The following is a 14,208-nucleotide window of genomic DNA, read 5'->3' on the forward strand; positions in this document are numbered from 1 at the left end:
CTGATCTAGAGTGACACAAGTGCAAAGATCAGGGATCAAAGCACAAATGCTTAGGTGTCAAACTTCATTCCAGGAGGATTGCAGTGTCTGCTGGTTTGCGGGACCTTCTCAATACAAGTGCTTCAAATCATTGATTGGCAATAGAATCGAGACTCATTGGTTTTCAGAGCCTTATTTAACATCTGATTGAAAGGAAACCACAAAAACCAACAGATACTGGGGCCCCCTGGGGATTTAGTTTGACACCCTTGCCTTAGAGGGTAAAGTATAGTCCCAAGCGAGACTACTGCATACTTTTAGGCTTTCGCCATTGACGTAGCGTGCAATACAGTTGTATCCTTTAATGGGTTCATGATGTGATGTGAAGACACAACCCTTAACTGAAACAACCCTTACTGAACATTACAAATAAAATGCATTCAAATTGAGTAAATTAATATTATGGTCCAGATAAATATTTTATATTGCCATTGTCTGCCTTTTATGTGTGGATATTGCTTACTTTATGGGTGCAGAAGATAACTGAACAAATATTCCCTTAACTAATAACACACTGTGTGAACTGCTTGTGACAGCTCGTTTGACTTGATGAATCCATGAAGGAAGAATCATAAGTTGCCATAATCCTCTTAAGCTCCTGTTAGCCTATGGATTTCTGCAGGTAGTTCTATGAGAAAAGTACACACAGGAAATGTGTTTGGTTGGATATTTTGCAATTTTACGAGGCCATTAATTTCATGAACGATACTGTAATTGTATATTGTATGTGGCTGAAGGACATCCTTGGCTTTCACTCAGTGTTTCATACTGTAGGAACCCATTTCTTTTTTCAGCAACAATAATTTTGAAACTCCATTTAGGCATTCACATCTAGTGATGACCTGCAAGTTACTGTTGGTGATTTATCTAACCCTTTCAGTCCCTAGAGTGTTATATGGCACTCAAGAGTAACAACTGTAATATCCCTGGAGTGCCGTATAGCACTCTCAACCTTATCCCTTACTATACTATTGTTTTGAGTCTCTATGAAAACCCTACACAATTTTCAGAAAGTTCTCAGTTTTCTGACCCCTTGGGAATTGCCAAGACCCCTTGGGAATTGGGCAGAGCCACTTCTTGGGACTGAAAGGGTGAAAAGTCAAATGACAACTTGAGGCTTGAATGTAGTATGTTGGTCATATGATATCATCCACAAATGTCCCCTTGTGTTCAGATCCTGGTGCATTTGGGCCTGCTGACGAAGGAGTCGGGGTTCAAGATCGCAGAGAACGCCTTCAGTGGGGGGCCCCTGGGGGAGCTGGTGCAGTGGAGCGACCTCATCACCACCCTCTACCTGCTGGGCCATGACATCCGCATCTCCGCCTCAATCAACGAGCTCAAAGAGTGAGCACATGCTGTTTACACACTCTGAACACCCATGCCCTGAACAGAGACTGAACACCCATCCTCTGAACACAGACTGAGTACCCATGCCCTGAACCCACTCTGAACACCCATCCCCTGAACACACACTGAGCACCCATCCCCTGAACCCACTCTGAACACCCATCCCCTGAACCCACTCTGAACACCCATCCCCTGAACACACACTGTTGCAGGAAAATTCCCCTGGATGATGGTCTGTGTTTGAAAAACCGCACTGTGCTCTGAGGGAATTTCCCAACTTAAGGAAATCGTACGACCCAGCTCCGGAAGCCTTGAGGCCCGCTACCCTCCCCTGCTCTTGCACCCTTCCCCTTCTCTGAGCCGTGCCAGTCTGCCATTCCTCCCTCTTTTTTTTACCGCACTGGAATGCCGCTCACCCTTATCCAGTCTGCTGCTGGCTTCGTCTGAGCAAATTCCAAGGTTACGCTGCCATGGATTCTTGGCATACACTGTGGTTCCATAACCGCAAAAAGACAACAATGCAGGCAGATGTTCTTGGCAGGGAAAGAATAGGATCTTTTACAGTGAAGTTAAAGGTCGGATGCTGTTGAAGGACCTTTGTAAATGTATCGGGCTACGTAAACCACCTATTTGACTTTTGTCATTTTGTCATAACATTTTGCTAACAGTTGCTACAGAGAAGCAGTGCGGTGGGCTACGTTTGCCTCTGTAGGAACACATTCCTATGAATACATACTATGAATACAGTCTCTCTGCCACTCCTCTAATAAACCCATATCTACTCTCAGGTTGTTTTGGGAATAAGCTGTTCTCTGTTCTTTCTGTTTTATAAAGAAGCTCAACTATTGCATGTCAGGGGTGAAATCTGTCCTATTCTCGCTCTGTATGTTTTATGGATATGGCTTTCTCCTCTATCCTTCACTTTTTATCAACAGACTGTCTTCTCTCAGTTTATGTGAGTAAACCCTTCCCTGTCTGCACTGCAGGATCATGAGAAAGGTCATGGGGAACAAGTCCAGCTGCCCAACCCTGGGGGACAAGGTGGTGGAACTCATATACATCGACATTGTGGGCCTGGGCCAGTTCAGAAAGGCGCTGGGGCCGTCCTGGGTCCACTACCAGTGAGTGTTCTGTTCTGCTTCATTAGCTGTACATGCCGTACCTGACTTCTCTTCCTAGGGCTTGTTATGGGTGTCTGTATTTTTGAAATTTGCACTTCTGCTTTTGGTTAGCCCAGTTAACATAGCATTAGTGCTTTAGCGAGTCTTTATTCGCTGGTTTGCGAGTGTTGCTAACCAGATCTGGCGCAGTTATTGTTTAAATAGTACGTTGCTTTGGATAAGAGCGTCTGCTAAATGAATGTAATGTGATGCAATTTAGCAAATTGCTGTTATGTGCTGAATACATAGTCAGGATTTTATTCTCTCATCGTGCCGCCCTGGGCTCCAGGAATAGCAGCAGTCCTGTGCACTGTACCCAGGCTGTTGCTTGAGTGAGTGTCCAGTGTGTAAGGCCAAACAATAGCTTCAGATCGCTTGAGGTTTCCTACTACCACAGCAAGATCAGTTATTTCCGGTTTCAGGTTGTTGCGTGCCTCCTGTTGCATTACTTACAAGAAACAGTTTTTTTTACTGTTTTGTTTGCCAGTCCAGTGGAACATAGGCCTTACAGTACTGCTCTGGACTATGTGTGCATTTGCAGTTATGCATTTACTGAAGCACTTCAGGTTGAATACCAAACTAGAATACCAAGGTACAACGGCAGCACCCCAGCTACGAATCCAAATTACGACCTTGGCATTACAAGTCCAGTTCCCAAAGCATTATGCTACACCACCGTCCTACACAGTATCCAAGAACAATCTTCTCAGCTCTCTATTGTCATCCATCCTGTTAGACCGACCATTAGATGATCTAACAGCTGCTCATTTCCAGTCATAGTGGAAGTAGCCAGTGGCCAATCAGGAAACAAGTGATTTGAGTTTCCTGCGACCTTTAGTACTGTGTTATGTTTGGCGAAGTATCAGCTGGGCTGGTTTGTAAACAAATGACAAATGTCTTGCATGCTAGCTTATGACCGGAGCACAAATCTTTGGGCTCTTGTTTTGGAGGGAATACCTAAAGAAGATTAATGCAGATGGTAGTGTTTGTGACCAGCTTTCAGCACAGAGGGTGAATGTTTTTTCTCACGTTGCCACTTTACAAAATAAACATTACTTGTTTTGTCTGGCCTGGCTTGGAACATGACCTCAGTGACCTCTGTCATATCTGGAGTGTGTGGCCAAGCAGTCAGCCAGGGTTATTGTGTTTTACAGAGACTCTGACTACAGCCAAGCCAGTTGAGATGCAGTTATGCTGTGGATAATCACTTTAATGTTGCATGTTTGATGATTTGGCAAAGAAAGACATTATGGAAATAGTGTTCAAATGCGAGGGCACGCATGCAGCAGTTTGGGCCTGAAATAGTCATTCGTTCATTGGCTAGAGTTTCGGCAGAGAGAGAGAGTGGTCGGTTCGCTCATGCAGGTGTAGCGGTAGTAGGGCGGCCTGTAGCGTAGAGGTTAAGGTAAATGACTGGGACCTGCAAGGTTGGCGGTTCGATCCCCAGTGTAGCCACAGGAAGATCCGCACAGCCGTTGGGCCCTTGAGCAAGGCCCTTAACCCTGCAGGGAACAACCCTTCCAGGGCAGGATTGTCTCCTGCTTAGTCTAATCAACTGTACGTCGCTCTTGATAAGAACATCTGCCAAATGCCATTAATGTAATGTAATGTAATGTAATGTAATGTAGTGTAGTAACTTGAGAAGCAACGTTACTGCTCCAAATTGGGGAGAAAGAGACAGTGGCAGACGAAAAAAAAAAAAATTGTTGAAAGTTTCTTTTGACGCGCTTGAAATGACACGCCACTGTCGACACGCAGTCTGAGCAACCCAAGACCCAAACACGTATATTATTGTTTTATGCCTGTTCTCATTATGGATGATTAACCGCACACAGTTGGCAGGCAACACGAAGGAGTCAATCACCTGGAGCTGATTTTTCTTCTTCGGAAAATCCATGTAGTTATACCCTTTATTTGAGCGTGTCGGACTCAGGAGGAGCAGATCTATTCGTTTTGGTTTTATCCTCATTGCAGATTTTTTTTATTCCCCGGGGTGTGTGCACTGAATTCCAAATAGATGCAAAGATAACAGTAAGCTGCAGAGGGCTCACTCCGCCTCCGAGAGACGGTCTCGTTTGCTCTGGCGCCGTTTGCTCACCACTAATTTCTCAGGAGTTTCATTGATTTCAATTATCACGCCGCTGCCAGGCTGGAGATTTCTCTGTGTTTGACTGTCGCTTAAAAAAGAGTGGAAGCGATATTGAAGACCAGCGCAATGAAATGCAAATAAAACCATTCAATCAGAACAACATAAATCACCAATTACTGGAGCCATCTTAACAGAAAAGAAATGAAATAAAATAAAATATTTCAATCTGACGGCTGTAGAACAACGTAAATGTTGCCTCCTGCGTCTGGTGAGTCATGGTGTTCTGCATTTTAGCATCGACTTTGCACTGGAGCTTTATGTGAATTTCTCTTAGTTAAGATGGCTCCCCTAACTGTTGATGCAAGATTTCTCTTTGAACCTTTTCTGCTATTTCCAGAAAGACATTTAAAGTAACTTTTTGAAAGTGATTGTAATTGATCCATTAAACCGAATCATCCATTTTATCTGTCTGTGTGATTTTAGGTGTATGCTGCGGGTTTTGGATTCCTTCGGTACCGAACCTGAGTTCAACCACGCTCACTACGCGCAATCCAAGGGGCACAAGACCCCCTGGGGCAAGTGGAACCTCAACCCCCAGCAGTTCAACACCATGCTCCGTAAGTCAATCTCTACCCCACCCCCCAGCCCCTGGCTGAGATGGATAGCCTTAATGGGAGGGCAGAATTACGCCGGCCTGGTGTAAATTTTCCCTTTCAGACCCTTGAAGTGGAACCATTAGACCAAAGTCTCTGTGGATGGAAATCTTTAGTCGTCTGAATGAGCCTTTTGTCCTCTCGGTGGAGTATGGGTTTGCTGGAGCGGCTCCTGGCCCAGGTCAGTTCTCTGCTCCATGGGCTTACATATTGGAGTCCAGACTGAGAATGAACCTGAAAGCAAATGCCACTGCTCTGTATCCGCTGTGACCGGATCTCGCTGTTGTGGTAATGTGTTCGCTAAGAAAGAGGATCTCTGTCCTTGGGTCGCCAGTGAAGCTCTTGGTTCAGAGAAACGGGAGTGAGGGGATCCGCATAAACCTGCAGTCACAAAGATGTCCCCGTGGGGGGGGATGGTTGTGTGCATTGAATGCGGATAAAACTCTTGAATGCGTTTGCTTGTAGTGTTGCTTTGCGACTTAGATGAAGATTTATGATGGAAGGATTTACGATCAGCGGCACGCCACAGGGAATGCGATCCCTCAGTCTTGGATTACATTCATTACCATCCGAAAAGACTGGCAGGAATCGCTGGAATCGGAGAGACGCTGGTACAGTCGAGGCTAGGCTCTGCTGTCATATGATGCAATATATTATTTCAGGCTCTGAAAGATGACTACTGCCCCAAGTCATTGTTACTAAGTCAGCAGGATTAATGATAGTGCCATTTCTTATTTTCCTGCTGACAAAGACATTAAACAGGCTGCTGGACGACGTGTTCAGTTAAAGCATCACGCTGTGGTGTAAGGATGAGCCCGGCCCCTTGAATCTGACTGTGGCCAGTAGCTCCATTTCCATTCCCGTTGCCATTGCTTTTACCCAACTTATTGCAGGGTTCATTTGGTAAGGGATCCGTGTTGTAAGGCAACCCCTGTTGGTCGAGCTGGCCCCCCGTTGGACTGCATGCCAAAGCCGTGAGGGGAAAGGTCTTCCTCCGACTCTACTCTACGCGAGCTTGGCTGCAGGCCAGGAAAGTCTGTGATAAGAAGCAGGCTTGCGACACCACAATGCGGCTGCTGTTGCAAAGGGTTGGATGTTCCGAATTAGAGTTGTAATTGGACATGTTCAGCCCCATAATAGGCGCTAATATATATAAAAATTAAAAACGTAAGCATTACAGAGATGTATCTCCCTCAGTAAAGTCATGTTTCAGATCCATTACATTACATTACATTATTGGCATTTTGGCAGACGCTCTTATCCAGAGCGACGTACAGTTGATTAGACTAAGCAGGAGACAATCCTCCCCTGGAGCAATGCAGGGTTAAGGGCCTTGCTCAAGGGCACCGGGATTATAACCACCGACCTTGCGTGTCCCAGTCCTTTACCTTAACCACTACGCTACAGGCCGATCCTAATAGTATACCTACAATGATCATGACAAAGTAGATTGATTTCAATACTGGAGACCCTGTATGAAACATTCAGGCTTTTTTCTCAACACACAAAACCACATTTCCGTAGATGTATCTATGTGGAAAGGACGTGTCCTGGAACTGCAGAACTCAAACAGAAAGTGTTTTTCAGAATTATCGATGTTGTCGGGTACAGTAACTGCAGGTCTGCAGTGTAACCTAGCTCTTTCTGTTTGCCAGAGGCTTCAAACCTGGTCATTTGTAACATTACGTTTTTGTCTGTTTGCTCATGTAACCTTTTTTAGGTCATAAAAGTCTGCATTGATATAGCACCTTTATCCAAAGTGCTCTGACACTTACTCAGGGACACCTTCACACACCCAGTGTGGGGTCGCAACGGGAACCCTCCGAATGCCAGATGACTGCTCTTACCTCCTGAGCCAATGTCACCCCCTAATTCAGGTCACCCCTCAATAAAGGTCACCTAATTCAATCTGTTGGAGGCTTTTAAGTCCAGGTACCTTATGTTTCTCTTTGAGGTATCTCTTTGACTCTTGTTATGTATCACTATTATACCTATTGTCACTGACCCTGTAATGCAGAAATGCTTCAAGAGATTTTTCCAGGATGCAAGATAGACATGTAGAACATTGGTAACTTCAATTGATCTGTCCATTGGTATTACGATATGATCATCAACGGATCCATCAAAAATGTATCTTAGGGTTTAAGGTCCCTTTTAAGCTTTGTGTATCACAGAGTGCACTGTGGACATGAATTTGTTCATTAGCCGTTTATATCGTCTGATGCATATGTAATATATAATGATTATGTTTGATAGATTTGGCTTGCCAGTGGTAGGGATGATTTTATTTATTTTTTGATTAGTTATTTTTAGAGAAGACTAGAGAGAAGCAATTTCCTCATTGTGAAGATTCATATCAAAGAGATACTAGGAACAGATACTGTTGTGTTAAAAGATTATTCTCTGTGTGTCTGGATTTTAAGACCAAAATGGAGCCTGTTTATGAAACAAATTAACAGTGTGAGCCAAAATAATCATGCCATCAATATGAAATGCACATCAAAGCTTGGTGTTAAGGCACATCTCTGGCCAAGTTGCGCATTAAGAAATATTTTTCATCGGGCTGCATTTGATATCTTGGTTATATTTTGTTTATGGAGCAGTCCTAAGTCATGTTAGCTTTTAGAGATTCAGTGAGCCCCTACATATACACTCACCGAGCACTTTATTAGGTATTTATTAGACTTATTTTTTAGACATCTACTGCTGTAGCCTATCCACTTAAAGTTATGATGCGTTGTGTGTTCAGAGGTGCTCTTCTGCACAACCACTGTTGCAATGTGTGGTTATTTGCGTTACTATCGCCTTCCTGTCAGCTCTGACCAGTCTAGCCATTCTCCTCCGATGGTTCTCATTAAGAAGGTGTTTCTGTCTGCAGAACTGCTGCTCACTAGATTATTATTATTTTTTTTGCACCATTCTTTGCAAACTCAAAAACGGTTTCTGAGATACTCAAACCACCCTTTCTGCCACCAACAATCATTCCTCGGTCAAAGTTTTCTTCCCACATTCTGATGGTTGATGTAAACATTAACTGAAACTCCTGACCCGTATCTACATGATTGTGTGCATTGCACTGCTGCCACACAATTGGCTGATTAGATATTCGCATGAATAAGTAATACCTACTTATTCATGCGAATATCTAATCAGCCAATTGTGTGCCAAATGTTCATAATAAAGTGCTCGGTGAGTGTATATGTTTGGATGCTGTAGGATCTTTCCTCTGCAAGCAGACACATCTCACATTGCTGCCGGATGTCTGTCTGTGAGGATGAGTGTACTCTAATATGTGCCAATGTGAATTACCATTAGTCTACAGTGTTGGGATGGGTGGCAGTAGACTAGCATTATGCAGTTTGTTGATCTAAATCTCAAGGCTGTCATAGAGGGCACTTTGAAAGGCGGGACACAAAATGTCAAACTGACCATTCCCTTGTCTGCAGTTCAGCCATTAAGTTTACGGGAGACGAGAGGAAGTGACAGAGGGAGGGAGAGAGAGAGAGAGAGAGACTTCATTCCCTCTGCATAATTTGTCATTATCTTCCCCTCACCAGCAATTGAAGTGTTTGCTTTGTCTGGCTTTGCATTAATAACAGCATTGAAATCTCGGCAGACATTTATCATCTGCTAAAATTGTTTGCATCTTTGAAGAAATGACAGTTTAATATTCAGGCACTCCCCCCTGAGAATCAGATTATTGTGATTGTGTAAATGTATCGTGCAGAAGAAGGACAGATGACAAGCCTTCTCCTGCATTTAAAGATTAAATTCAAGGCGATAATATAATTTGCTTTGGCTTTGCTTTTTATTCACCGACCATCATGAAAATGTTTGGGTTGGTTTGATCCAGCAGTCTCCTTAAAAACACGGAGGCCATCTCCCCTGGTTGTTTAACGTGCTGTCCAGTCGGCCGTGGAAGCAAAGCGTTTCACCTCATTTCACCTCTGTCCCTGGATCATTTCCTGCCATTGAGCTTGGTTGGAAGGCCTTTGGCATTTTGCCACCGACCAGAGCCGACTCACCTTCCGTTGTGCATATTACAGAGAGGCCCATAAATATACCCATCCCTGAGGCAAGGGCTGTCTCATTCTATTACTGACCAATTACAGGAGTCCCTCTTCACACTCATCGCTGACCCTGTGGCTCATCGTCATCCTCACCATCATTTATAATTTATGACTCTTTGTCATAACATTATTTACTTCAATTCTAGGTGTGAGGACTGAGAGATAGAGATGCTCTCGTCTGTCCTGGCTAGGGCTCCGCGGGCATCTCCTTAACCAAGCCGACTGTACCTTACGAAGTGATGTGAATCGCCAAATAACTGAGCATTAATAAAGGCAAGGGGTGATGGGTGTGAATCGCCCCTGTTCCTGCATGCTCATCTGTCCCTTCATGTCCATGCACATAACCAGACCTGAGTCAAATTCATAATTGTTTTGAATTCAGATACTTTTCTGTGCTTTACTGAGCTTATCTGATGTATTGGGACATCTGAAATACTCTTAGAGTGCAAACCCACCTTCTGGTCCTCTTGTTTGGCTCAGTTGCACCAGGCAAGATCAATCAAGAAAAGTATTCGAATCCAAAATAAATATACATTTGACCCAGGTCTGCTCATAAGTGAGAGATTTGATGGCTTCTGTCTATAATGTTCCCATTTTACAGATCAAACAAGGTTATGAGTGTTGTGTCTGCCCCAACACACTCGTTCTCCACACTATCAGGTTTAAGCAGATCTGGAATGTTCTGTACAGAGTAGCAGCCCAAGTGGGAATCTCTCAATAGGCATAAGAACACGATGGTAGCTTGAAATTTGGCAGGTCTGTATTCGCACAAAGATCCATTTTTGGATCTTCATTGCTTCCTTAGAACACGGGGCCGTAGACCCACTTCCACACATCGGTATTCACATGTGTTCTCTTCCACACATAACGCATTTTCAAAATCTGCTCTTCTTTCCTGGTGAAAGACAGAAGCCCTTATCTTCGCCTTTGTGCTCGGAAACAGATGGTGCAGCCTTTGCCAAGCTGAGTTGAGTGTGAATCGGGAGTGTTTGGCCTGTCAAAAAACTTGTTAAACTGAACTTGTGTTTTTCTTAGTCTATTAGCAACATTAGGAATTTGGTCATTTAGAAAGCGGTACTTATTAAGAAATCTTTCTGGGATGTCTCATGCTCTTCTCGGATTAACTACTAGCAATACACACTTTATTAGGAACACCTGTATACCTACTTATTCATGCAATTATCTAATCAGCTAATCATGTGGAAGCAGTGCAATTCATAAAATCATGCAGATAAGCGTTGGGAGCTTCTCTTGATGTTAACATCAGAATTGGGAAAAAATGTGATCTTTGTGATTTCGACCATGATTGTTGGTGCCAGACGGACTGCTTTGAGTATTTCTGCTGATCTCCTGGGTTTCCATACACAACAGATTCTAGATTTGCAGAGGATCCAGTGAGCTGCAGTTCAAAGCTGATAGGAAGATGACAGTCACGCAAATAATTACACATTTCAACTGTGGTACGCAGAAGAGTATCTCGGAACACACAATGTGTCAACCCTCTAAGTGGCTAGGCTACAGCAGCAGAAGACCAATGAGTAAAATAAATTTAAAAAGCCTAATAAATACCTAATAAGGTGCTCACTGAGTGTATAGATGTACCACTGTGTGGAAATATTTTGTGAGTCACGCAATTGGTGCATAGGAAGTGGCTTGCAGTGTTCTCTCTCACTTCCTGTCTCTTTTTAGCTCACACTCCAGATAACACCTTCCTGGGGTTTGTGGTGGAGCAGCACCTGAATGCCAGTGACATCAGACGCATCGATGACATCAAGAGACAGAACCAGTCACTGGTCTACGGAAAAGTGGACAGCTTCTGGAAGGTAGGAATGCTTTAGGCTTTCTGCAGGGCAGCAAGATTGACCTTCAAGCTAGACATCAACCAGCTAACAGCAGGGGCTTTTTTTAGATCATTTTTTTCAGTAAGCTGTTAAATTGTCCTTCTCCTTGGTGAATATATTTGAATTTTCCTTCGGTGGAAAACTCTGCCTCTAATGTTTTATAGGTTTCAGATGACTAGTGTGACAGGAACTGGTTTTTGCACCACTGATCCCATCAGTGTACCTGTCCCAGAGTCAAACATTGCTGTTTTCACCCTGCTTTTGGGAATACTTTGGATTGGCCTTTGGCTTGTTAACCAACCTTAACCAAAAATGATAAGCATAGCAACAAACCAAGGGGGTGGGTGTGGATACCTGAAAGGTCTGACAAACTGGTGGAAATTAAGATAAGCGTGGCAGCAGACACAATTTAAAAATATGGATATGCCAAAGATGTATTTTTGCAACCCATTTGAAAAAGGCTTATATATGGCCACATTATTTGATTTCACTGGTTGCACTTGGAAATATTGATATTCTATATGCCAAGACATGGACATTGTTTCGGAATTATCATGCGTGAAACTCAAAGGTGCCAGATTTGTACAGTATACAAAGTGAATTAGGGCACATTGACATTGTGGAAATACAATTCATTAATCCTTCTTTAATAAATCAATCGCATACTATCTGGCGTGAGAGGTCCAGTCATCATTGCGTGCACCAAGAGTTAGTATGGATATACTGTTAGTGTGCTGTACTGGAATAAGACTTGGCACTTTGCTCGACTGTCAGTCTCAATAAAAAATTGACATTTAAACTAAGCCATTGGATAGTCTGGATGTTAAGTTGGGTGATTATGTGGTATTTTACCATGTAATGATACCCTACATAGTATGTGTGCTTGCATCTACATCGGACAACAATTCATCATTAAATCACACCTGTAAATCATATACGAACAGTGGCGGAAAGATTTGCCCATAAAAGCCTGCTTCTACCGCACGTGACCTGAAGAAATAAAACCAGTAGGAGCTTGGCTTCCCAGTCCTCTTCATTGGCCACATGTGATAAACCACCACAGTCTCAGCTGACAAAGAACTAACAGGAAATGAGCAGGCAGTAAAAATCAATGACACGGAGCGATGGTAGAACAGGAAGGAACAGCGTTGTCTTCCTACCGCGACTGGCCAAAACGGGCCGGCACTGCCAGAGAAAGCAGACGAGTGACCTTGTTAGAACAATGTTTCCCGCCTTGTTCGGTTGTTTTCAGCCTCCTCCCATTACGCTTCACACAGGTTCGGCAAATGGGCTGTTTGTCTGAAGACCGTGCCTCTGCCAACGAAACGTCACACTTATGATCACGTGAAAAACCTGTTTCTGCTTATCTTAAGATCTTGAGATCTGCTTGGCAGCTGGATTAAGACTGAGTGAATGTGTGTGTGAATCTGGATACCAGCTGTAATCCAAAGGGGGTTATTGCTATTCAGTTTTATGCACCACTTCAGCTTGTAAATGCGTATCGCTCAAAAACAATATTATCTAAGGATAATTAATCCCACAATGGGCCTGTGTCAAGATTTTGCTTGTCACAAGGCTGGGGCAGTATTTTAGGTATGCCAGTAATAAATTAATACAATGGTATAGTTTTACAGTACTGTTATCAAAGATATTTTATGGTTTTGTGATATTTGCCCAGCCATAGCTTTCCACTTGTCATCCTACCTCTCTCACTTAAGCAATCTCAGACTCCTGACTTTCATTGGCCAATATCAGCTTACACACAGAAAAATAGCAAAAACAGCATTATCCAGTAAAGAGACCCAATTCTTTTAATCCGGAACTGTCATTGTGTTTTGATGAGGTGATGTAATAAGGGGAAAGATTCCAGCTCAAAGCCCTGTTTGATGCGTCCCCATTAGCATCGGGACACCCCCGATCCCAACTTTGTCCTCTTTACGAAGGACCGTTATCGAGACAAACCAAGGTTTTAGCTTTAGCATTTGCATGGCACCTCCTGAGCCTGCAGTGAAGTTCTGCAGTTGTTGTGAATCATTACATTACAATTATTTAGCTGACACTTTTATCCAAAGCGGCTTACAGTTAATTAGATAAAGCTGGAGCAATGCTGGTGTAGGGTCCTTCGCACAGGGCACCAGATTACGTAGGGTCCTCACACGGGCCGCCAAATAACATAGGGATTTTACTCTCTACGAAACCGGGGCACCAATTAATGTTATGTAGCAGTATAACTGCAAAAAGTAATCAGTCTCATAAAATTACTGTTATCAGAAATATCTAACCACAAATTTAGTATTTTAATTAATAATTAAAATAACCATTATCAATGATTAAACATACCGATAACCTGGAGGTTGGAAGTTCTTCGAAAGACTGCTTTAACTCGGCTCTCATGTCTATGTGATGCCAAAACAGACACCGGGTTTAATAAAATATATTTATTAAACAAACGTACAAACACAGAACAGATAAACTAACGGGAAGTTAGTAGGGGAAGTTAGTAGGGTGTGTGTGTGTGTGGTAAATTGGGCGTGTCAGTGATAGAGTTAGCTGTGAGAAGAGACTACTTGTGTAGTTTTACTCTAATTACATACGCGAAAGATGGCGAATCAATTCAGGTATATATATGGGTAACAAAAATACATTCAAACGGTAAGACGGCAAATATAGAACACAGATTCACAATATCAGTCAAGACTAAACTAAACACTGGCTATGCCTGAATGTTTGTTCTCTTACTGAGTCCATACGCATTGGATCCAAAAGACGTGCTGTCCTTATAGGAGCCGCGATGGTGCTGTGAATGCGTGTCCTGGAGAGGTGCACAAAGCTGGGGCGTTCCCGTCTTAGCCGCACGTTGTTGTCTGGTCCGCTCAGTTGCTGGAAGGATGTTCGCTGGTCCTTTTTCTGTGTGGAAAAGTTTGTTGATGTTGTTTCTTGGTGAGCTTTGCAGGGGTAAACTGATGTAGCGTTCCGCGTACACCAGTTTCTACTCGCTATAGGCCACGA

At 43.3% G+C, this 14,208-nt stretch overlaps 1 protein-coding gene across 3 annotated transcripts in view; it reads left to right on the forward strand.

The window, feature by feature from the left end:
• LOC133123731 (alpha-1,6-mannosylglycoprotein 6-beta-N-acetylglucosaminyltransferase A-like) overlaps positions 1-14,208 on the forward strand; it is a 77,660-nt gene that overhangs the window by 45,677 nt on the left and 17,775 nt on the right. For all 3 annotated transcript variants that reach the window (XM_061234231.1, XM_061234230.1, XM_061234229.1), the window contains exons 8-11: positions 1,214-1,383; positions 2,373-2,507; positions 5,119-5,252; positions 11,048-11,181. In XM_061234231.1, coding sequence (XP_061090215.1) covers positions 1,214-1,383; positions 2,373-2,507; positions 5,119-5,252; positions 11,048-11,181 — 573 coding nt within the window. The remainder of the gene's footprint in view (positions 1-1,213; positions 1,384-2,372; positions 2,508-5,118; positions 5,253-11,047; positions 11,182-14,208) is intronic.

The sequence above is a fragment of the Conger conger genome, chromosome 3, assembly GCF_963514075.1.
Source record: "Conger conger chromosome 3, fConCon1.1, whole genome shotgun sequence".
NCBI classification, from domain to species: Eukaryota; Metazoa; Chordata; class Actinopteri; order Anguilliformes; family Congridae; genus Conger; species Conger conger.